The 24562-nt window shown below is 48.8% G+C and overlaps 1 protein-coding gene across 1 annotated transcript in view; it reads left to right on the top strand.

Annotated features, from left to right (window-relative positions):
- Nucleotides 1-24562, top strand: part of HK1 (hexokinase 1) — a 70141-nt gene that overhangs the window by 25862 nt on the left and 19717 nt on the right. Inside the window, exons 3-10 of the mRNA XM_004680819.2 lie at nucleotides 2530-2678; nucleotides 8114-8233; nucleotides 9811-9906; nucleotides 11439-11538; nucleotides 11648-11831; nucleotides 17159-17314; nucleotides 20158-20391; nucleotides 23004-23308. Coding sequence (XP_004680876.1) covers nucleotides 2530-2678; nucleotides 8114-8233; nucleotides 9811-9906; nucleotides 11439-11538; nucleotides 11648-11831; nucleotides 17159-17314; nucleotides 20158-20391; nucleotides 23004-23308 — 1344 coding nt within the window. The remainder of the gene's footprint in view (nucleotides 1-2529; nucleotides 2679-8113; nucleotides 8234-9810; nucleotides 9907-11438; nucleotides 11539-11647; nucleotides 11832-17158; nucleotides 17315-20157; nucleotides 20392-23003; nucleotides 23309-24562) is intronic.

Raw genomic sequence — 24562 nt, 5'->3', positions numbered from 1 at the left:
AAAAATACACACAGTGAAAGAAACAAAATAGCTCATTGTACTTCATTAAAATTAAAAATCTGGAGCCCTCCCTGGTGGCACGGTGCGTTAAAGCAAAGCAGCACTAAGAGGCTAAAGCCACTTCAGCATGAGCTCGATTCCTGGCCAGGGAGGTGGCCCACATGGCGCGGCAGACCTCTCCTGACCCGCCCGCTGCTCCCCTCAGCAGTGTACTTCATCAGTCGGCCTGTTCTGCTCCCCACTCTGTCTCTGGTGAAGCCTCTCACCGCCCCTACACCTCTGGTCTGTACCCCAGTTCTGTATGCAAATAAATAAATCTTTAAAAAAAATTAAAAACCTGGCCCTCCCTGGTAGCACAGTGGAGGGCACAGCACTGGAAGTGAGCTGCAGCCGCTTCATTGTGAGTTTGATCCCTACTCCAGAGGTGATCCACATGGTGCAGCAGACCTCTCCTATCTTGCTGCTGCTCCCCTCAGCAGTGTACTTCGTCGATCAACCTGTTCTGCTCCCCGCTCTGTCTCTGGTGAACCCTCTCACCACTTCTGCACCTCTGGCTTATACCCCAGTTCTGTATGCATAAATAAATAAATCTTTTAAAAAATTTAAAAATCTTTGTCTTTCAAAAGTCACCATCAAGAAAGTGAAAAGACAACCCACAGGATAAAAGAAAATACTGACTAGATACATCTGATAGGGACTTATATCCAGAACATAAAGAACTCTTACAATTCAATAAAAAGGGCAAAAAGTCCAATTTTAAAAATGAGCCAGGGCTTGTATACTTGCAAATACTGTGGTGTTCATTATTCTTTATGTATATATAACTTATCTTCCTCTGTTGGAGGATAAGTAACTTGAAGGCAGGGCAATTTAATATGTGTCCTGCCCACCCCACTCCACAATGATTTCTGCACGGAGTAGGAGTTATGCAAAAGGCCAATTTGTACCTGAAAATGTGTTCATTGCCATTAGTCAATGTCAAATGAAAATCAAAATGGTGGATGATAGCAAGTATAGAGAACATGAAAAAATAGAAGCCTTCATAGATGATTGGCCAGAATGTAAAATGGTGTAGCTGCTTTAGAAAAGTTTGACAGCTCTTCAAAAAATTAAGCATGGGTTACCATTTGGCACAGCATGGTACATTAAGATGTGGGAGGGAGGTGGAAATATGTCCACACAAAGCCTTGTGCACAGATTCATTGCACAAGATTTCCCTATGAATTTGCCTGTTGTAGATTTCATACAATATTTATATTTTTGTGTCTTGCCTAGTTCACTTTCCCATTTCATAAAATCTTCAAAGTCTGTTGTATTGTATGTAGCATGTGTCTGCATTTCCCTGCTAGACTGGGGGAAAAAAATCTTTTTTTTAAAGATTTATTTTATTTGTATATACAGAACTGGGATACAGGCCAGAGATGCAGGGGGTGAGAGGATTGACCAGAGGTAGAGTGGGGAATAGAAGTACACTGCTGAGGGGAGCAGCGGGTGGTTCAGGAGAGGTCTGCTGTGCCATGTGGGTAACCTCCCTGCCCAGGGATCGAACTCGCACTGAGGCAGCTGCAGGGAGCTTCACAGTGCTGTGCTTTAATCCACTGTGCCACCTGGGGCAGGTGGGGGCCTGCATTTCCCTCCTTTTTGAAGCTGACAGTCCATCAACGTGTCCATCATGTGTCACACACCCTATCAGGCCAGTTTACTCTTGTGGCCAAGAAGAACTTTTGTTAAAAACACTCCCTGGGTGGAAGCAACACCAGTGTCCACTGATGGATGTGGATGGTTAAAATATGTGGTACCTCCAGTTACATGAAATCTAGAACAAGCAAATTCACAGGGACAGAAAGTAGAATTGTGGCTCCCAAGGCTTGGGGAAGGAGAGAAGGGGAGTTATTGCTTAATGGTTATAGAGTTTCTGTTTGGGTGATGAAAAGCTTTGGAAATTGTAAAGATGCTGCGCCACATTCTGAATGCATTTAATGCCCCTAAATTGTATACTTAAAAAAATGTTCACAGTGGCACCTTTTATATTATGTGCATTTTATCACAATTTAAAAAGAACCTGGGGAATTAAGTGTTGCTCTGGCCTAGCTGTAACCCGTCTGAACTGACATGGGATGAACCCCGGGTATGGGATCACCTCTGAGGAATGGTTTTCTCTGACTTGAAATGCTATTTTTATGGATTAATTTTTATTTTATGACTAACAGTGCTATTTTTGAAACAGGGCAAGGAATTGGAGAAAGATGGGGTTGGGCTTTGTGTCTGTAAGTATGCACTTCACTCGCCCACAGGCGGGAGTGTGCTCAGGACTGCTTGAAGCCGCCTGCCTGCAGGCTCCACAGAGAAGGTTTCTCTTCCCTTTTCCTCAGGGCAGTGGTCAGCAGAAGTTCCATGACTCCTGCTTTCCAGCGCAAGTGCCTTGCAGCCTGGAGGCAGAGGCAGGACCGTGCTGAGAAGCAGGAAAGCTCCGGGCCTTCTGACAACGCGTAAATCTGATGTGTTTTACCTCTTGTTTTCCCCTAACAGAAAAGGGAGATTTCATCGCCCTGGACCTTGGTGGGTCTTTCTTTCGAATTCTGCGGGTGCAAGTGAATCATGAGAAAAACCAGAATGTTTTCATGGAGTCTGAGATTTATCCCACCCCGGAGAGCATCGTGCATGGCAGCGGAAGCCAGGTGGGTCCCCCTCTCTCTTCTAAGCAGCCCCAGTGTGCCGGGCCTCAGTCCTTGGAACTCAGAGCACTGGTGTCCTGGCCCCCGGAGGGAGGTTGCTGGAAAAGTTGGCCATGGATGCGGCAGGAGGGACTCCTGGCAGAAAGATAAGCGACAGCTGGAAGAGACCCCACCTCTGGGTGAGCTGGTGGCTGGGAGTGGGCTGTTCCGGCTCTCACAGAGAGAGGTGTAAGAAGGAGGCCAAGCGGCCTTGCTAGGTGTATACATTCATTCCACCTGGTGCTGGTTCCTCAGCACAGGCTTCGCAGAGCTGGTGGGTGAAACATCCTTCTTTCAAGTCATGAGCCTCCTGGCAGGGTGTGGCATTGAACTTGTCAGGCAGCAGGAATTTGAGCTCACAGCCCCAGAGCTAATCAGAGGCTCCCTGCTACCTGACTTAATGGCCTTTGATGAATCCTTGGCACAGAAAGCAGAGGGCAGAACCTTGCTTGGGTAACCACCATCCCTTCCTCTCCCACTCTGTACCTGGGCCAACCCTCAGTCTCCCTTACCCTGCCCACCCCCGGACTGCCGCCCTGTGATGGCCGAGGGGCCTTGGGCCTGCTCAGAAGGGCTGCCCACCGCTCACGTGCCTGTCTGGCTGCAGTGAGCGGTTCCCTAGCTCACTGAAGACCCCGTGATCAGGGCTCAGGCCCGGCCATGTCAGGTTTTCAGTCATTTCTGGTCTTACAAGCCATCATCTATGGGGTGACTCTGCACCCTCTCCTTAGATGTTCTGGCATCTCCAGTCTGCAGCTGGTATTCAGTCTCCAGTCTAGCAGATGTATTCAGAGCTTGTATTCAGACCTCACCATGTTTTTTTTTAGGGAGGGTGTGTTGTCAGCAAGTTTAATGACTGGGTTTTCCTGAAAACCCATTTGTTCTGGGCTGGACTTTGAGAAGTAGGAGCCTTCTCCTCTTGACTCCACTTATTCCTAAATTAACATGGGTGGGACCTGGAGCAAAGCCTTTTCTTTGTCTGAAGGGAAGAGCTAATCCTGATTTATAACCTGCTCCTAGGGTTTGAGTTCAGAGCTTTTCAGACCTTGTCACAGTGAGCATCAAAGGTGACACTCATTAGCACAGTTGACCATTTTTTAGCCACTACCAAAATGGGCCTATCACTTATGAAGTGGCCCTGCCTGGAGATTCTCTTGCTTATTTCTTCACGGCTGGCCAACAGAAACTGGCCTGTTCATCCACTGTGCATGCAGGGTGCCAGCTGGTAGGTCCCCTCATCCTGTCCCATGCACCCCTGTGTTGCTCCTTGTTTATAGGTGGTCAGCGAGTTCAGGGCTTGGCATCCTGCTCTCCCCATCCTCCCACACTCTGTTGCCCTGGACTTGGGGTGAAGCCATCTCTGCTGCCTCCACTATCAGGGCTGCACACAACCCCATGTGCTTTGGCCTGGCCTTTGGGGAACAGGACATGTAAATTAAGGGTGCAACCCCACACCAAGGGGCGTGCTTCCTTTGTTTGTTTCCATGGTGACTTCCCTCTGAGGGCTGCCATCAGCCCCTCCTCTCTCCTGGGCTGTGTTCCCATCCTTTCAGCCCCAGATTCACTTGGTTTCCTACTGTCTTTCTCCCCCTGCAAAGAAATGATGATGGCAAGCTCTGTAGGTAATGTACAGACTTCTGTAGCACTTGTTATATCCAAGTCAGTGATCTAAGTACTTTATATAGATTAATTCATTTAATCATCACAAGAACCCTTTAGACTAGGTGTTATTATTCCCATTTTACAGAGGGGGAATAACAAGGCTCAGGTATTAAGTAATCAGCCCCGTGGGTCACATAGTTCATAAGTGATAGCCCTGGGATTTGAACCCAGGCAGCCTGGTTCCTGATGCTATAGCTTCAGCAACATGGAGTCACCCTTAGGTCAGGTTTTATCTTTGTTCATTTTATTTACTTCAACTTTTTTGATGAGGAAATGTGCGGGCTGTAGGCAAGGAGAGAGGACCAGGAGATGAGGGAGAAGGTTGGCAATTGGAAAACAGGGATGAAATGGGAAATTCTCCTTCAAAAGTTAGATGTGAGGTTAGAAATAAGTATTGGATGGTCCATTTTTCTGAGATCATGCATCAACCTATAAAATAGTCTGGTAAGCCAAGGTATCCATTTTATTTGTGAAGTAATTCAGACTCACAGATTATCAACAGTGCTGAATTCTTGGGGTTGTATGACCTCTTCTTCTGAAACTCGTGGGATTTCTTAATAGATTTCAAAACAATTTCCTTTGAAATAATACTAAACTTACAGAAAGGTTTTAAGATAAACACCAAGAGCTTCTTGATATACCCTTCATCTGAATTCCCCAGTTATTAACTCTTTCCCTAAACACACACACACACACACACACACACACATGCACACAGCATCCCAAAAGAGTCAGTGCCATTTTAAGCTTTAATAATGTTGGAGGCATAAGTGTAGCATTCTTAAAATGACCTTGTTTAGTTTGGAAAATTTTGAATAATAAATGTTTAGGTCTTATTTTGAATAATAAATGTTTAGGTTAGACAGCTTCCCCTCTTCAGTTAAGAGGGACCAAAAAGTCTGTATGGGTGTTTAAAATAATGAGTGTGTTGTTAGGAAAGAAACAATTTTTCTGTTTTTCAGACACTAATAGTTTGAGTCCAGAGGGACTGGACCATGGTGACTTCCCTCCCTGGTTGGTGACAGACACAGGTTACTTGGGGTGGGGGTAGCCTCCTGCCTCCTTGTGCAGGCTTGTCGCCCCTAGGTTGTGAGTGTTCCATAACATCTGCATTCCCTTCTTAAGAAAGCACTTTGAGGGCCCTCCCTGGTGGCTCAGTGGGTTAAAGCACAGCACTGAGAATCTAAACCCACTTCCGCATGAGTTCGATCCCCGCCTGCCCCTTAGGCGACCACATGGCGTGGCAGACCTCTCCTGACCTGCCCGCTGCTCCCCTCAGCAGTGTACTTCGTAGGATCTGCCTGTTCTGCTCCCCGCTCTGTCTCTGGTGAATTCTCTCACTCTCCGCATCTCTGGCCTGTACCCCAGCTCTGTATGAATAAATAAATAAATCTTTAAAAAAAAAAAGAAAGCACTTTGAGGCCATTGTGTTGGGCTTGGATCCAGGAGCTGGTTACAACATCACACCCAGGCGAAGCCACTTGCGTGCTCACAGATCTCCCCGCTACCTCTTGGCAACTCTGCCTCCCACTCTGTCCTCTCCAAGGGCTTCCGGGTGACGGGGAACCTCTCAACAAAGGTGATGAAGGATGTGCTGATGGCCTTAGTAATGTGTTTATATCACTAGGAAATACAGGTTGCAGGCAGCCCACCTTAGCTTCTGCAGGCACATGATCATGTGTCTTTGGTTGAAGCGATGGTCTGAGTAATGATGACTCGGGAGTGAAGTCTCCTAAAGAAAGTTGGAGAGCATAAAGCTTTTCCTTTACGCTGGTAGGAAAATCAGACTTGAGAGCTGAACCAGAGAAATCTGGGGAATGATGGAGATGGAAATAATGGCTTTGAACCCCTTCTCCAGCTTATCCTAGAAGGAAGTCTCAGGAAGATGATCTTGTCTGGGTGCACAGGCCCGTTGCTTCCTGTGACTATGTGCTTTGGCCCTATAACATGGAATTCTGAGAGCCAGAAGATCCATTGCTAATGCTAGTATGTCAATAAGGGAGATCTAGTGTTATCATTTCCATGTGAAAAAGATAAGGGAATGTGATAGAATGTGACCTGGTTGCCAAGAGAACATTTAGGTACTTGGGTTACATTAATAGAGGTATAAATCTAAGAAAAAGAGAGGTTCTTCGATCAACGGACCCTTGTATTTGGCTCGATACATATTAGAGATCGGTGTTCTGGGTTGTTTCAAGTGGGTTCTGAGATGTGTGTGCACATGCCAGGCAGTGTGTGTGCAGCAGTAAAACTTTAGTTGCAATCCCCTAGATAAATTGTGGTGTATTCACAAAATAGCGTACTATGCACAGTGAGAATGAACAGCCTACAAAGACACAACAGCATGGGTGGTGTTCATATACACAACAGAAAGACACTTGAGAGAGGGTACTGTCATTTATTGCATGGAAGCAAGCAGACAGGCCAAACCGGTTGAGAGTGTGGGAAGCCAGGGTAGCTGGCCACTGCCCTTATGGGGTCAGGAGGCAGCAGTAGTGACTGCAGGGGGTATGAGGAGGTATTAGGTGTTGGTAGTGTTGTGTGTGTGTGTGTGTGTTTTAAAGATTTATTTATTTATGCCTATGAAACTGGGGTACAGACCAGAGGTGCAGGGGCAGGGAGAGGATTCACCAGAGACAGAGTAGGGAGCAGAACAAACAGATCGACAAAGTACACTGCTGAGGGGAGCAGTGGGCAGGCCAGGAGAGGTCTGCCGCGCTATGTGGGTCATCTCCCTCCCTGGCTTGGGATCGAACTCGTGTTGTAGTGGCTGCGATAGCTCATAGTACTGTGTTTTAACCTGTTGCACCACCAGGGAGAGCCCAGTGCTGTGTTTCTTGACCTGGTAACAAGGAAATGGCTGTGAGAATCCAGTGAACAATTGCAATAACTAAGGAACGATCTGGTACTTCCAAAATACCAACAATAATGTAAGATGTTACATACTCGTCAATTTAAAAAAGAGAGAGAGGGGCGTCCCTGGTGGCACAGGGGTTAAAGTCTCAGCATTATGAAGCTATCACCAGCCACTTTAGCATGAGTTTGATCCCTAGCCAGGGAGGTGACCCACATGGCGCAACAGACCTCTCCTGTCTCACCCATTGTTCCCCTCAGCGGTGTATTTCAGTCAGTCTGCCTGTTCCCCACTCTGTCTCTGGTGAATGAGGGCCTACATCCCCATTCTTATATGCATAAATAAGTAAAAATAAGCATATTAAAAAATAGAAGCAGTGAATCTACACTTAGTACGTGTACACTTTTTTTTTTTTTTTGGCATGAGTGCTATATATCAGTAAAAAGTAAAAATACGATAGTCTGAAGAATATTAAAACACTCAGTGGGCCCACGCTGCAGAGTTGCCCATGGAGCTTCTGGAGTTACAGAGCTATGGGAAGATAGAAACAGAGAAGGTGTCAGTGAGCCAGCTACTCCCCTGGGTGGCGGATGGGGGTCACAGCTGTGCATTATGGAGGGAGGAGCTGACTTTCTAATATTTTGTACAATTTTCCCAGTACCCAGATAAAACCTGCTGGTGACCTCGGAGAGACCAGTTCTGTTTGGAGGGCTTGGGGGGCAGGCAGGCTCTTTTTAAGTGACGCTTTGGACTGTTCAGACACACTGTGATCTTGCGTGTGGGGAGGCTCTACTCTGTGTGAACGGGAGGGAATTACTGGCACCTTCCCCCGACAAGATGATCCCCTTCCTCTCTTCCTGACTGCCCTCCCGTGCTCCTGCAGCTTTTTGATCACGTTGCCGAGTGCCTGGGAGACTTCATGGAGAAGAAGAAGATCAAGGACAAGAACTTACCCGTGGGATTCACATTCTCCTTCCCGTGTCGGCAATCCAAAATAGACGAGGTGAGGACATCCTGAGGTTGGGGGGCACACGGGAGCCTCAGGGTTGGGACGCTAATGAACATTTCTGCTTCTGCCTTTTCCTTTTGTTTGTAGGCTGGCCTGTGTGTCTGGTATTATCTTAGAAGTATTTGTAGAAATGAATGTAGAGTCCTGATTTTTTTCAGTTATTTTAGCTGTATTTGGAAACAAATTATGGTGCTGGTGGCCAGCAGGTAGAGATGAGAAGGGAAACAGCAGGTGGACAATGGAGAGAGATGGAGACCATTGTCAGAGTGCACGGTGTGGCTTTACCCGGGAGCCCTCCTGGCTCTGGGGTGTCTGGTGAGAACACCGCGCCTCAGGGCCAGGGCCCCCCTCCAGAACCCCTGCCCGGGACGGGCTCCAGCTGCAGAGAGGCCTTGGGTTTCCTTGTTGATCTCCAGGTGATTCCTTATACCCAATTTGTTTGTCATTTGCTCGTTCTTTCATCTGTTCAGCAAGAATGAATTCAGCTGTACCATGTGACGACACTGTACCTCACAGCGCTGCAGGAAGCAGAATCAGTAACCTGACCTTACTTTTACCCCTTTCCTAATGGAGAGAGAAGCCTCAGCAACCAACATATAAACTCCTCACAGTAGGGACCTGATCACACTTGCCTGTTTTTATATATCAGCTACCCAGCTCTTTTCTAATGTGTTCTGATTTCACAGTTAACACACATGATCTTGAACACTCCTTGGAGTTAAATGCTTACAGATGAGGAAACAGGCTCAGAGGGGTTGAGAACCTCTCCAAGGCCACCCAGTCAGGAAGCAGCAGAGCGTGGGTTAGCTCTGGGTGGTTGGCTCCAGAGCCTGTGCTTTCTGCATGGTAGCAACACATGTACAGCATCCTCCACACTTCTGGGCAGCACCCCTGAACCCCTTTATCAGTAGGGAAGCACCTCTCCTGGGTACCAGCTTATGCTGCTGGAGCCCTTACATCTGGATGATTTTGACCTCTACGATGTCTTCCCAAAACCTTTGCAACACTTGTGTTGGTACTCAGTTTCTCTTGACTTTTGAGAACAGACTGGACAGTCACAGCCCCTGGGCGGGCCGTGTGGGACGCCCTGTCCCGCTACGAGAGGTGGGAGATGGCCTGAGACTGAAAGCAGCAGCCAAGAACTATCTTGGCATTCTGGTTCTTCTCTTGACTTGGCTCTGGCTCTCTTCCCTGGGGCCTGTGGAGGTTGAGGTGTGGCTGTACAACAGACAAGTGTGATCAGGTAGTAACAGGATTTCTGGGTTCTCTTTTTCAATGGAGTCTGCCATCAGGCAGCTTTGGACGGGTGCTACCATGGACCAGTAGGTGCTGCGTGCTGGGTGAGCTGCAGGTTTGCCCAACGGCACCTCCTGGAGAAATCCATCATGTGGGTGGGTGAACAGGAGACAGGACAGGGTCTGACTCTGCCACCCAGCGTGACCTGGAGAAAGCCACTGTCCTGTCCTTGCTCATACTCTGTTCTGTCACTCTCCTCGAGCAGCTTTTTCGGGGAAGTGGGGGCCCTGGAGACCTCCCCAGACCCTGTCCAACCTGATCTACTCTTCTTGCAGGCCATCCTGATCACCTGGACAAAGAGATTTAAAGCGAGTGGAGTGGAAGGAGCAGATGTGGTGAAGTTGCTTAACAAAGCCATCAAGAAACGAGGGGTAATTTTCTCGGGGCCCCCTGCCTTGGCCACGTGGAGGTGGGGAGCGCAGCCTGTGTTCTGAGGGACTCTGCAGGGGAAAGTGGGGGGCAGTAGAACTCGGCCTGAGGCATCCCATGGGAGGCCCTGGACACCCAGGACGGTCCAGAAGGGCAGCGGGAGTGGTGCTTGGAAGCTGCCCAAAGGAGCCAGGCCCTCCAGGAGAGGGGCGGCCTCCTCCTGACCACTGAGGCTTGGGTTCTGCAGGACCAGCCTCTGGGGTTGCAGTGAGGGCAGTTGGCACTTGGGTGTTGTGGGGTGACTTGTAGAGGGTGGTTGTCGGAGATCACGGATTATTGGGGGGCAGAACAGGCAGGGTCTCAAGGTGGGAGTAGAGATTCCTAGAAAAAGGGGAAAAAAGGGGAGTGGGCGCGAGGAAGACACAGGAGTCGGAGTTGGGTGCAAGTCTTCCTGCTGTCTTCAGCAGAAGTTTATTATATACATTTCAAGCAGGCAGAGGGATGACATTAGGGTATGAAATGAGCTGAGATCACAATCACCTTTTTTCTAAGAATAGTCTGGGATTGTTTTGACCTTCAGTTGTGATTATAACATTTTTACAATCAATCTATCAAGGTTAAAACAGGTACATAGATTCACAAAGTCTAAGACTAATATTACTATATTTACCACAGTGAAGATTAACCAAAATAAAGTCCCTTAAACCTTATCTACTACTTAACGTCTTTCATTCTTATAGAGACATTCTAGGGGGTAAAGGAAAGCAAAGGCAGGAAGAGGAAATTTTCTTGTAAATCAAATTAAGGTATAAAGTTCTTTGAAAAACTTGTTAGAACGTTTAAGTGAGTTTCCTAGTTTTCTAGGCAGTAGAAAACCTGATTAGCTCTGAATAGGCCATTTGGGTGAATTTCCATATCAAAAGAACTAGATATAAGGAAGCTTGAGTGATACTTTAGAAACTGAATAGAAGGCTGTGTGAGATAGTAGAGTGATGAGATTTGGGTTTGCCTCATGGGCAATAAGAGAGACTTTGTAATAACAGCCATTTGCTTTTATTAATCAGCCAGTTGTCAAATCACTTTTGACTTTAAGAGGAATTTCTCACCCTGGTGCTGTGCTTGCTTGTCAGGGCCAGGTAGCGCCTTACGAGGCTGAGGCAATCAGTTGTAAACTGAAGGTTGCTCAGAATATTTTGATAATTATGATTATACCAAAAAAGGGAGGTCATAACATAAGTTAGCGTGGAAAGTCTGATTTTTCAGAGCATTTCCCCTCCATCTGGACCATATCTGTCGACAGAGGTTGCATAGCTTGTGTTAGGTGGTGACTCCATAAATTAAATCCACTTGAAATGAGTCTCAAGCCAGATAGGTGAGGTGATGGTGGGGTTTCTATAACTTAGTCACTGTGCATTAACCTAGTTAAGGTGAAAGGAAAGCTGCACCTCCACTGGAGCAGCAGTGATTATGCAGAGGGGCTGGAGAGCCTCTGCTTCCACGTGTGAGTGGCAGTGACCTTGTTATTTTTGCCCAGGACTATGACGCCAACATTGTGGCAGTGGTGAATGACACCGTGGGTACCATGATGACCTGTGGCTATGATGACCATCAGTGTGAAGTCGGACTCATCATTGGTAATGTCCGCACCTCTCCGCACCCCTTTCTTCGGCCATGTTTCCAGATGGCGGTGCCTGCTCTCCTGGCCCGTGTGTTCACACCATCCATCCCTCCTGTCTCTCCCAGGCACTGGCACCAACGCTTGCTACATGGAGGAACTGAGGCACATCGACATGGTGGAAGGCGACGAGGGGAGGATGTGCATCAACACGGAGTGGGGGGCCTTTGGGGACGACGGGGCTCTGGAAGACATCCGCACCGAGTTTGACCGGGAGATCGACCGTGGGTCTCTCAACCCCGGCAAACAGCTGTGAGTCTAGTCTTTTCTTGCCACTTGTGTAGGGGACACCTAACGACAGTTTGGGGGTGGGAAGTGGAGGGGGCAGGGAGTCAGGACGTCACAAAGGAAAAAGCCCATCATTTGTCCCTGTCCCTCTTCCTTTGTATAGATGTACAACTATGGAATCGGCAATTTTTTTAAAGATTTATTTATTTATGCTTACAGAACTGGGGTACAGGCCAGAGGTGTGGTGAGAGAGAGGATTCACTAGAGACAGAGTAGGGAGCAGAACAGGCACTACTGAAATACACTGCTGAGGGGAGCAGTGGGCAGGTCAGGAGAGGTCTGCCGCACCATGTGGGTCACCTCCCTGGCCAGGGATCTAACGTGCTGCAGTGGCTTCGGAGAGCTTCATAATGCGTTGCTTTAACTCATTACGCCACCAAAGCTCTCCCTTGGGATCGGCAATTTTAAAAGCATGTTTTAGATGGTTTTCTGTGTTTAATTATTCTGTGCTTGCATCCCTGCAAAATATTTTGAAAACTAAAAGCCCAGAAATAGTAGTGTAAAGCTAGGAATGGGAAACATTTCTGCACTCTGGGGTTATTGATGTCGCTGCCCTGGGCGAGAGGCTGCAGCTTTGGGGTATCTGCTGAGCAAGAGGAGAGAGGGCCTGTGCATTCAATGCCTGTCTTTGGAGCACTGAGTGAGGAGCTCCGTGCCAGGCTTCACGGATAAAAGCAGCGCTTGCCCTGCAGGACTGGGGGAGGTCGGTCACACATGCGGGCATTTGTGAGAGGGGTGAGAGCCTCACGAGTCCTGCTGACCATAGGGAGGTGGGAGAGTGGAGAGACTTGTGTGTGAAGTGTAGGCAGATGGGTCAGACTTATAAAGAACACTGGACTTAGGGCCCAAGTTCTTTTTGCCCCTAGAGAGCTCCCTGCTGCAGCCGTGCCAGTGACATTATTCAGGTTAGCGTGGCAATTGCTTCACGCCAGCAGCTTATTTTCTCAAGTGCCTGCTCGTGTTTCTCTGTACTCAAGCATGCTGTTAGCGTCTCTGATCTATGAGCCGCTCAGCCACAGGGCCCTGGAGTTGAATGCTGCTGTCTGCCTGCTGAGAGATGTTCACCGAGCCTGTTGGCTTAACAGCCCATGGCTATATGCCAGAGAGAAATTGGAGTTTAGTTATTTTAAAACTTGTCACTCCAAAGAATCACAACCCCGGGCTGGAATATTGGGCTCTCCACCTGACTTACTGGATTACATGAAAGGCCAGCTCCCTGCTCTCCAAGTGGAGGTGGGGAGTAAACGAGCTTTCTCAGCGAGGGAGTCCAAGTTCTTAGACTCGGTGTTGAATATGCCTCTGCATCCTGAGACTGACAAAGGGACCCAGTTCCAAAGTTAGGACAATCAAAAAAGGCATTTTGTTTTGTTTTTGTTTTTGTTTGTTTGTTTTTTTTAAAGATTTATTTATTTGTACATACAGAACTGGGGTACAGGCCAGAGGTTCAGGGGCAGTGAGAAGATTCACCGGAGACAGAGAGGGGAGCAGAACAGGCAGATCGATGAAGTACACTGCTGAGGGGAGCAGCGGGCGAGCCAGGAGAGGTCTGCGGCGCCATGTGGTCATCTCCGGGGCAGGCGGGAATCGAACTCATGTGGAAGTGGCTTTAGCTTCTTAGTGCTGCGCTTTAACCCGCTGCGCCACCAGGGAGGGCCTGTTTTGTTTTGTTTTTAAAGAATAAGTTTATTAGAAAGAGACGGGAGAGAAAAAGAGGAGAGTGGCCTCCCCTGAGGGAGGTCAGTGCAGAGAAGTCCCTGCAAGATGCAGGTCACAGGCAGGCAGGAGGCTGCTTCCCTGCAGGGGGAGAGAGCGGGTGGAAAGAAGCACCTGCATCAGCACAGGTGGGCAGAGGAGCAGCTGCCAAGGTGTTTTTCACCTTTACCACTAACTTACCCCATAATGCTGAAAGGGGAGTGTTCGCTGCCTGCTTACACATTTCGCTGTATAGATCTGTAGATGTGCTCATCACAATGCTGCCTCAGGTTCCTCTCCGTGATCTGTAACATCTGGCATGTGCAATTTCATCTCTAAAATCTCCCAGTCACCGCATTCCCAAACACATGTTGCCCCTGGGCGCTCATCTAAAAGATTATGTACCTGCAGTTTCTATCAGTCACTTAATCATAAGTCACTCTTCTCAGCAGTGCAGATGGGACAGTGACCTACAGTAACTGAGCAGATAGAGCTCAGGCCTTTGTCAGTATTCTTAGCCCCAGTGTGGGGACTCTGGTCTGAGTGGGAGAATGGACTTCTCTGCCATCGATTTGAGATATTTCTGGATATTTCTAAAGGGCTGAATTGTATGTCCCTGGCTGAACTGTGAACGGGACTCATAGCTGGCTTGCAATAAATAGTTTTGGAATGGGGGATGGGTGGGTGGTTGCTGGGGTGGGGGTGGGTAGGAGGTGGCTGGGAGTTGGTTAGGATAATAAGCAGGTGAATGATGGTAGAGTGGAGACTGGGGTGAATCTGTCTTCTCCAGGATGCCTCCCTGTTTCCTGGTCACTATATGCCAACATTTCCAAAGAGATGATAGAATCATGAGTTGTATTACATATTGCCAGAAAGGGCTTTTTTTTTTTTTTTTTTTTTTAGATTTATTTATTTATGTTTACAGAACTGGGGTACAGGCCAGAGGTGCAGGGGCGGTGAGAGGATTCACCAGAGACAGAAGAGACAGAGTGGGGAGCAGAACAGGTTGACTAATGAAGTACACTGCTGAGGGGAGCAGTGGGTGGGTCAGGAGAGGTCTGCCACACCATGTGGATCAGCTCCCTGGCCAGGGATCGAACTCGTGCTGCAGTGGCTTCAGTGAGCTTCATAATGTGGTGCTTTGCACCACCAGGGAAAGCCCAAAAAAGATTTTTGCCAAGTCAAATTTTTGCTAATCTTCCAGGCTACCTGAATTTGGGGGCCCTTCTTAATGTCTCCTGTGAACTTCCAGCTTCTTCAGAGCCATTATATTCTCTTTGTGCCACAGAAAGGTGTTTGCTTCATTTGACTGATGGGAAATTAAGGCCCTGGCATGGGACAAAAGTGGCCAGAGACACTGTTGAGGTTTGATCTCAGTTAGGTTTGGGGATTTTCTGCTCTGTTTGCAAGTTTGGGCTTTTCTTACTGAGCTTCCTCAATCTCTTCTCTCATGGCTACAAAATCCAAGGGTGGTTTCAGGCAGTGTTTTTTCATCCCTGACAGCACATTAGACTTACATAGAGGTCTTCTAAAACAATTCTTTTCTTCTATTCACTCCCCAATTCATCTGCCCTGGGCTGGGGTCTTGCTTGGAAGCCTAAAGCCCTTTAGGAAATTGCAGGTTTTTTTTTTTTTTAAAGATTTATTTAGTTATGCAGACAGAACTGGGGTACAGGCCAGAGGTGCAGGGGCAGCAAGAGGATTCACCAGAGATAGAGTGGGGAGCAGAACAGGCAGATCAATGAAGTACACTGCTGAGGGGAGCAGTGGGCTGGTCAGGAGAGGTCTGCCGTGCCATGTGGGTTACCTCTGGGGTGGGGGATCCAACTCTCGCTGAAGCTGCTGTAGCTTGCTTCCAGGTGCTTGCACTTTAACCCATTGCGCCACCAGCAGGGGCCGTGATTTTAAGATTTTTAAGGAGGACCCTTCCCTGCTGTCATACTGCCAGTGTGGTGCAGGCTGATGTGGGAGGAAGCAATCTGGAGGTGGAAAAGCAGAGGTCAGGTCACGGGTGGGCGAGGTGGCTGCTAGCTCTGTGAGCATTTCACAACACTGTTCACAAGAGAGACGGGGCAGCACGGTGGTTAGAGCCTCTGCTAGTGGAGTGAACTAAGCTCAAAACTTGGGCTTATCTCTGAAGAGCTCTGTGAACAGACAAGTTATGTAATCTTTCTATGTGTCGATTTCCTCACCTGTGAAGTCAAGGTAATGATGATGTCCACCTCATAGGACTGTAACGAGGGTGACATAATATGTGGGAAGTGCTTATTAGTGAGGCATGAGATGCATCGGAAGGGCCTTGGCACTCGTTATCAGCAGGCACTGGACAGTTCTCCCTGCTAACTCAGAGCAGTCAGTACCCTGCCATTAACCCCATTAGGAAACCATGGCCCAGGGTGGTGAGTAACACAGCAAGTGACAGAGTTGGTGTTGAGCCCGGGCAATCCCGTGCTCACTTCTCTGAGGTCCCAGCTTAGGGCTGCACAGGGCCAGTGCCATAGGAGCTGGAGGCTGGATCGGGCATCCGGATTCAGAAGGATGTTTTCTGCCAGGGTTCCTCCACACAGACGTGGCTGGGTCGGTCCTGTCTGGTCCTGTCAGGAACGAGAACAATGAGAACTGTGTTTCTCTGTTCCAGTGTTGACAGGTGAGGGAGGCCAGGTGCTCGGGTCCCGGGAGCCTCCCTGGCTCCTGGGCCCGCTCTGACTGGAACAGATTGTTTTGCTGTGTCACAGCCAGCTCTGGGGGTGCCAGGTGGGCTCCCTCAGAGGACCAGCAGGATGTCTGTGTCCTGACGTGGACTTGCCTCTCTGATCTGTCAGGCTCTGGGCTTCCTCCCGGCCCCAGTCAGCCAGAAGTGGGCTGGAGCTGCCTCTGTATCGCACTGAGTCCCGGCTTCACACGTCATCTCCTGGGGGAGGCCACTGGTCCTCCCTCACCCCTCCAGTGCCTGTTGATAACGAGTGCTGTGGCCCTTCTGATGCATCTCACGCTTTTTACTAATAAGCGATTGCCCTGCCCCAGATGGGGCAGAGTAGTGTGATGAGCTGGTTGGCACTAAGCTACTCAGAGCCCTCAAATGGGGTGCTGGGGGAGGTCCCCAAAGCAAACTCTTGGAGACTGAGAAAAGGGATGCCAGGGACGTGCTCAGAGACAGGAGTTCCCTGGGAAGTGGCTTACTTTTCTGAGCTGGGAAATGAAGAGGCTACTTCCTGGCCACCTTCTCTTAGGGCTTGGGGATCTCCCCACTAGCACAATGGGGTGACAAACCCTTACGAAGGACAGTGTAAAGTTTTGTAAGAGATTATTACATTCTGCTCTCTTCTATCTTGTGCTTTCTTCTTATTCCCAATCTGAATCCTAGCATTTCCCCTACCTCCAGGCAGCCTTCCCTGCTTGCCCTTGCCCCTGGGTCCTCCCATTGTACACCCTGGCACTAGTGTGGCATCTCAGTGACCCCTCCCCTCCCCACCTGTTGTTCAGTCATGCTCATGTGTGGTCTCACCCACCCGTGAGGGACGTGGTGGTCCTTTCCTGCTCCCCACAAATTGCTCCAGTGGTAGGTACTGGGAAACCTTACATGCACTTTTTTCCTGCAGGTTCGAGAAGATGGTCAGTGGCATGTACCTGGGGGAGCTGGTTCGCCTGATCCTGGTCAAGATGGCCAAGGAGGGCCTCTTATTTGAAGGGCGAATCACCCCGGAGCTGCTCACCAGAGGGAAGTTTAACACCAGTGATGTGTCAGCTATTGAAAAGTAGGTGCCACACTTTGGGGGGGTTGGGGGGGGCATCACTGGTTCTCTCAAGTCCTGCTTTGGGGGTTTCTTCCTCAAGCACAGCAGGGCTTTCTGGATCAGTCTCCCCTCTGTCTTACTGGCCCACCCTGGGCTGGTCTTCCTGCAGGCAGCTGGTAGCAGCTCATTATAGAGCAGTCTAGTCACAGATGCTCTGTGGATGATCCCGTTGCAAAAGCAGTCTCTGCTCCCCCTCTCCTGGTCCCCACCACCTCCATGAACCCCCCAGTCCTCCCTCACACACAAGATGAAATTAGAATTCAGGGAGTAGATGGTTCTAGAGGTGAGCAAGAACCTGACCAAGCCTAGGGTCTTGATGTATTACAATCTTCTCTAGACTGTCCCAGGGAACACCTAGTGACTGTGACATAAGTAGGTGTTACCTGAAAAAAGGATTCTGGGTAATAGAATTGAGAAACTCTGCATTTGCAAGTGCTATTTAGAGAGCTACAGTATTCATTAGCATATTAAAGAAAACCCAGTTTACCCTGGTTGACTTGTCCTTTCCTAGTCTTTTGTGCTGCAAACGCCCTCTGTAGTCATCCTCTCCCGCCCTCCCCCACCCGCATGCTTGCTCTCTGTCCTGTTAACAGCCAGAAGTGTCCCTGGCACAGTTTGGAGAAACACTGGTTAACAGATGAGACAGGGCAGATAGACAGGGAAACACACAGCCCAGCCAGCGACCTTCTGCCTCTTGGCATCAGTGTGAGAACCGCAGACTTCTCTGCCTCCGGGGTTAGTTTCCGGCCTTGTTCACCCTGAGAGGAAAGAATGTGATCTTGATCCATGCAGTTTGATGTAGTTGGGTGTCTTCAAGTCTAAGGGACTTGAGTGGCTGGCTTCTGTGTGTTCTATTCTGGATCAGGGGATTCCATGTAGCCATGTAAGGCTACCCGATTAAAGATGGCTGGCGTGGGGCTAGACCTATGCGTATCTCTGCACAGGGCGGCCACTCCCACTGCCCACTGTGGCCCTGGAAATGCAGGGACAGCCGGAGCCTCAGAGTTCTGGCTCCCAGAGAAGATGTGCATGGTCAGAGAAGGAGGCTGTGGCGGTGGCAAGGGGTTGATCTGGAATTCTCTTCTGTTACACGGAGGTGCTGGTGATGCTCTAGGGTCACTCTCTTTCAGAGATTGGTGTCTAGCTGTAGTAGGCAGGGACACACTGAGTGTCCACTGACTCCTCCAGTCTCCTGGCCAGTTCCTGGGAGGGGAGGGGAGCAGGTGGCTCAGGGCTGATCTTCAAAGTCACTGACAGACAAAGTGAGGCAGCAGCCTGCTTATTTCCAGTACTGGCTTTTTGGTCGTCAAGAAACAAAGGTCTCTTGAACCAGCTCAGGACAGCATGTATATGGTATTAAACACTGTCTCAAAAAAGCTTCTGAAATATATCCTATCAGGGCAGATGTTGAAGCATTCTTTTTAAAATCTACAGCAAGGCAGTATTACCTACTTCCATTCAGTGTTTCCCTGGAGTCTTAGCCAATGTTTTTAAAAAAGAAGAAAGAAAAAAGGCCCTCCCCGGTGGCGCAGCGGGTTAAAGCACAGCACTAAGAAGCTTAAGCCACTTCCTCATGAGTTCTATCCCCGCCCCGGAGGTGACCACATGGTGTGGCAGACCTCTCCTGACCCCGCCCCCTGCTCCCCTCAGCAGTGTACTTCGTCGATCTGCCTGTTCTGCTCCCCACTCTGTCTCTGGTGAATCCTCTCATCCTCCACATCTCTGGCCTGTACCCCAGTTCTGTATGAATAAATAAATAAAATCTTTAAAAAAAAAAAAAAGAAGAAGAAAGAAAAAAGAAAAGAAAATAATTGTATGGAACATCAACTAGTATCTAGACAAGTGAATAGAATAGCAGGAAGGTTAGGAAGAAGTCTGGAGAGAAGATATAAAAAATCAATTATATTTCCGTGTATTTGCAATAATTACAATACGTATATATATATATATAATATATATTATATATATATAATATATATATATGTATATATATTTAAAGATTTACTTATTCATACAGAACTGGGGTACAGGCCAGAGATGTGGAGGGTGATAGGATTCACCAGAGACAGAGCTGGGAGAAGAACAGACAGATCGACCAAGTACACTGCTGAGCAGAGCAGCGGGCGGGTCAGGAGAGGTCTGCCGCACCATGTGGTCACCTCCGGGGCAGGCGGGGATCATTGAACTCACGCGGAAGTGGCTTTAGCTTCTTAGTGCTATGATTTAACCCGCTGCGCCACCGGGGAGGGCCAACGTATATATATTTTTAATAAAACTTGTTTTAGAGTATTTTTAGATTACAAAAACATTGCAGAAGTACTCCAGAGTGTCCCCGCATTTGTCTCATTCAGTTTTTCCCATTGTTAACATCCAACTTTACCTTGATATATTCAAGGAAAAAAGTAATACATATATATAGTTTATTAAAAAAAGATTTATTTGTATATGTATAGAAGAACTGGGTGTTAGCCAGAGATGCAGGAAGTGAGAGAGACAGAGTGGGGAGCAGAACAGGTGATTCTGTTAAATACATTGCTGAGGGGAGCAGTGGGCAAGACAGGAGAGGTCTCCTCCTCCATGTGGGTCACCTCCTTGGCTGGGAATCGAACTTGCACTGAGGCTAACTTCACAGCTGCGCTTTAACCCTTGCAGTATTTCTTAAACTGTTTCTCAGGCATTTGATTCACTTGCTCCCAGACCATGCACACGTGGCCAGTGGAGTTCTGCCTGGGCAGAGCCATCCCACCTCAGAGCTTTGCCTGACATGGCCTGTAAGTCATGCCCTCCAACTTCTACCCTCATAGGAATAAGGAAGGCCTCCACAATGCCAAAGAAATCCTGACTCGCCTGGGAGTGGAGCCATCTGACGACGACTGTGTTTCCGTCCAGCACGTGTGCACCATCGTCTCCTTCCGCTCTGCCAACCTGGTGGCTGCAACGCTGGGTGCCATCTTGAGCCGCCTTCGCGATAACAAGGGCGCAGCCAGGCTGCGGACCACGGTTGGTGTCGACGGGTCTCTTTACAAGACGCACCCACAGTGAGTCTGTCCTTCACTATAATTGGCACTCAGTACCCGTCTAGGCTCAGGACCTTCTGCAGAGGTCAGGTGTGTGCACACAGTGCAAGCAAGGCAATACTGGCCCTGCAGAAAGCTTGGATTTGCCCACGTGCGAAGGATCCCGCCCTGAGCTGATTCTCCCTGGTGATGCCTCCGCGCTGCACTGCCGTCTCATTTCCTGGGTCTCATCAGTGATTTCTATAGCTGCTAGGCATGCTGGGTGCACATCCAAGAGGTCTCACATCCTCTTGCTCGTCTGCATCTCATCAAGGACCTTGACAGTACCCACACTCTTGTTTTAAAAGCTCCTCTGACAGTCCCCCAAGCCCTCGGGACTTACTCTTTTTTTAAACATAGATGCCATTTTTTTTTTTAAAGATTTTTATTTATTCGTACAGAACTGGGGTACAGGCCAGAGATGCGGAGGGTGAGAGGGTTCACCAGAGACAGAGCGGGGAGCAGAACAGGCAGATCGACTAAGTACACTGCTGAGGGGAGCAGCGGGCGGGTCAGGAGAGGTCTGCCACGCCATGTGGTCACCTCCAGGGCAGGCGGGAATCGAACTCATGAGGAAGTGGCTTTAGTTTCTCAGTGCAGTGCTTTAACCCGCTGCGCCACCAGGGAGGGCCGGGACTTACTCTTTTAAAAGGACAAGTTGTCAAAAGAGATATGGTATAAAGAGTCCCCATGATGATGAGGGGCTCCCCGCTGGGCCCGCTCCTGGGGCGCTCTTTAGCAACCACACTTTCAGACCAGGGGTGCAGGGGCGGTGAGAGGATTCACCAGAGACAGAGTAGGGGGCAGAACAGGTGTTTAAACTTTGATTAAATGTTTCTTATTTCAGAAGTAGTATGTATTCTCGATAGAAATTTTAGCTAGTTCAAAAAATTAGAAAGAGAATGGAAGTCATTTTTTATTTTTTAAAGATTTTATTTATTCATACAGAACTGGGGTATAGGCCAGAGATGTGGAGAGTGAGAGGATTCACCAGAGACAGAGTGGGGAACAGAACAGGCAGATCGACGAAGTACACTGCTGAGGGGAGCAGCGAGAGGGTCAGGAGAGGTCTGCCACGCCATGTGGTCACCTCCGGGGCAGGCGGAGATTGAACTTAGGCGGAAGTGGCTTAAGCTTCTTAGTGCTGTGCTTTAACCCTCTGCACCACCAGGGAGGGCCATGGAAATCATTTTTAATCCCCTCCCCCCACATTTGACTTGATATCTTGGAGTCTGACTTCTATTTTTCCTCTGGCAGGCAGCCTTCCGTACTTACACAGCTCACAAACTTGGAGAGGTTATGTCTCTCTGAGTTCTCTTTTAGCTACTAAAAAATGTATTGACTCTTGGGGTCAGAGGCAAAGGGCCAGTTATAAATAAAAAAACAAGAGTAATTATTTATTGAGCCTGTCCTCAGCACTTAATGAATTCACTCCATTCTCACTGTAAACAGGAGACTGAATTTGGGCCACTTGTCACTACCAAATGCCAATAAAGTAGAGACAGGAATTAAATCTCTAAGGTGCACTTTAATCAGACATCTAGATTTTGGGAGTTAACACCCTAAAAAAACTGTCTTAACATTTCATTTCCAGCTGGCTTTTTCCTTCTTTCTTTCTTTTAAAGATTTATTATTTATGCATACAGAACTAGGGTACAGGCCAGAGGTGCAGGGGTGGTGAGAGGGTTCACCAGATTCAGAGTAGGGAGCAGAACAGGCAGATTATTGATGAAGTACACTGCTGAGAGGAACAATGGGCGAAACAGGAGAGGTCTGCTGCACCGAGTGGGCGCCTTCTGGGGTGGGGATCGAACTCACACTGAGGTAGCTACAGCCAGCTTGCAGTGCTGTGTCCTAACCGATGCGCCACCAGGGAGGGCCCACCAGCTGGCTTTTTATAGTGAGTTGGACAAAGACCATTCAGCAGCAAGCAGGCCTCCTGCTGCCAGGAGCTTGTGATGTCCAGCCCTGCTCCTTATCTCCTGCCTGGACACCTGGCCTCAAGTGAGGCCCACTGTGCTGCGGCGGCCCACCCTGCTCCCGACACTCCTCCAGATGTGGCTTTGGGCTGGAAAATTAACTCCGAACAGACAGGCCACAAATAGTATGTGTGCGTCCATCTCCTGTATACCACGCATAGTGTCTTCCCTGGTCCCCTCCCCAGCCTGTCACCACTATGTCACCGTTAGCTAGACACTGTCATCCTCACTTACCCCAAGGTTGAATGACAACCAGCTCTAGATGTGAAGTCATGGTGCTCACCTTGTGTCCTCATCTGTCTGACTTTCAGCCACTGGGCTTAGTCACTATGCTGTGTCGCCTTGTGTTCATGGTGGAGGACAGAATTGTTTTTTGGACCCTAAAACTATATCCAATACTCATCTAATATGTGATTATGGGCGGTTTTCGGTTTTCATTTTTCCTTTTTACGTGTCTGCACTTGCTACCTTCCCTGGAGTGGATCGTGGGATTTGTGTAATAAGGGAAGCAAGTACAGAAAATGGAATTAAAGTGTGGTGAAAGGAAGGGGTGCAGAGGTCCCCGGCAGGGGGCTCGGTCCAACTACTATGGATTGGCTGTCTCCTGCCCCACAGGTATTCCCGGCGTTTCCACAAGACTCTGAGGCGTTTGGTGCCCGACTCGGACGTGCGTTTCCTCCTCTCAGAGAGTGGCAGCGGCAAGGGGGCCGCCATGGTGACCGCAGTCGCCTACCGTCTGGCTGAGCAACACCGGCAGATAGAGGAGACCCTGGCTCACTTCCGCCTCACCAAGGACATGCTGTTGGAGGTGAAGAAGAGGATGCGGGCCGAGATGGAGTTGGGGCTGAATAAGAAGACTCATGATAAGGCCGTGGTCAAGATGCTGCCCTCCTTCGTCCGGAGCACTCCGGATGGAACAGGTGAGGGCCTCTGCTGGGGGCCGACATGTCTCTTACCTCCCGTGACTGAGCACAGTGCAGCTGTGGAGCTGTGTTCTCACTGGGATTACATGTTTTTATTGTCACTTATTATTACTATTATTTAATTCATTTATTTATGCATACAAGAACTGGGGTACAGGCCAGAGGTGCAGGGGTGAGAGGGTTCACCAGACAGAGTGGGGAGCAGGACAGGCAGGTTGATAAAGTACACTGCTGAGGGGAGCAGCGGGCAGGTCAGGAGAGGTCTGTTGCGCCATGTGGGTCACCTCCCTGGCTGGGGATTGAACTCATGCTGAAGTGGCTGTGGAGAGCTTTATAGTGCTGTGCTTATTAACCCGTTGCACCACCAGGGAGGCCCTATTATTTTTTTTTTTTCAACCATTTCCATTTTTACTGCTAATTTGCCATGTGTATGTCTCAGAGAAGTTGACTTTCCCTGATCAGGCTTCCTGGCAACTGCCTTCTCTACAAAGCATAGCCCTGCTCTGAATTAAGAAGTGTTCTTACAGGAATACCCAATGCACCCTCCCCAAATCCTGTGCATGAGGCAGGCAGAGGCTGGGATTTTATTCCCCAAGCAGATTGGAGAACAGAATCCAACCCTTAATGCTGACCTTGTGGGTCTGCATTGGAGCTGAACACTATGGGGACCCTGAAGGGCTTCCTGGGGGTCCTTGGAGTAATGAATTTGTGTGATGTAAATCTTTTAATCCTACTTAAAAGTTACTTGTTACTGTATTACATGGTTGCATTATAAACCACTCTCAAACTGAGTGGCTTAGAATAGGAACTTTTTCTATTCTGCTCTAATACTGCTCCTGGTTCTGTGGGTCAGCAATTTAATATTGCTCATTTGGGTCAGGCTTATCTGATCTGTGCTGGACTCATTCATTGGCTGTAGTTGTGGGGGGCTGGCCGTCAGCTGGAGTGCAGGGGTGCTAGGTCACATGCCTCACTGGGCCACTGGACTTGTTTCCATGGTAGCAGCAGGGACCATGAGGGACTGGGAAGCCCTCTTAGAGGGCTAGGCTGAGACTGACTAGTTTGTTTCTGCCATATTTTGTTGTCACAGGTAGGCCAGATCCAAGGGAAGGAAATATAGACTCCATCTTTTTATTTAATACTTACAGAACTGGGGTACAGGCCAGAGGTGTGGTGGGTGAGAGTATTCACCAGAGACAGAGTGGGGAGCAGAACAGGCAGATTGACGAAGTACACTGCTGAGGGGAGCAG

The sequence above is a fragment of the Condylura cristata genome, unplaced genomic scaffold (genome assembly GCF_000260355.1).
Source record: "Condylura cristata isolate star-nosed mole 26May11 unplaced genomic scaffold, ConCri1.0 scaffold00011, whole genome shotgun sequence".
NCBI classification, from domain to species: Eukaryota; Metazoa; Chordata; class Mammalia; order Eulipotyphla; family Talpidae; genus Condylura; species Condylura cristata.
This window is presented reverse-complemented; position numbering and strand designations above follow the sequence as displayed.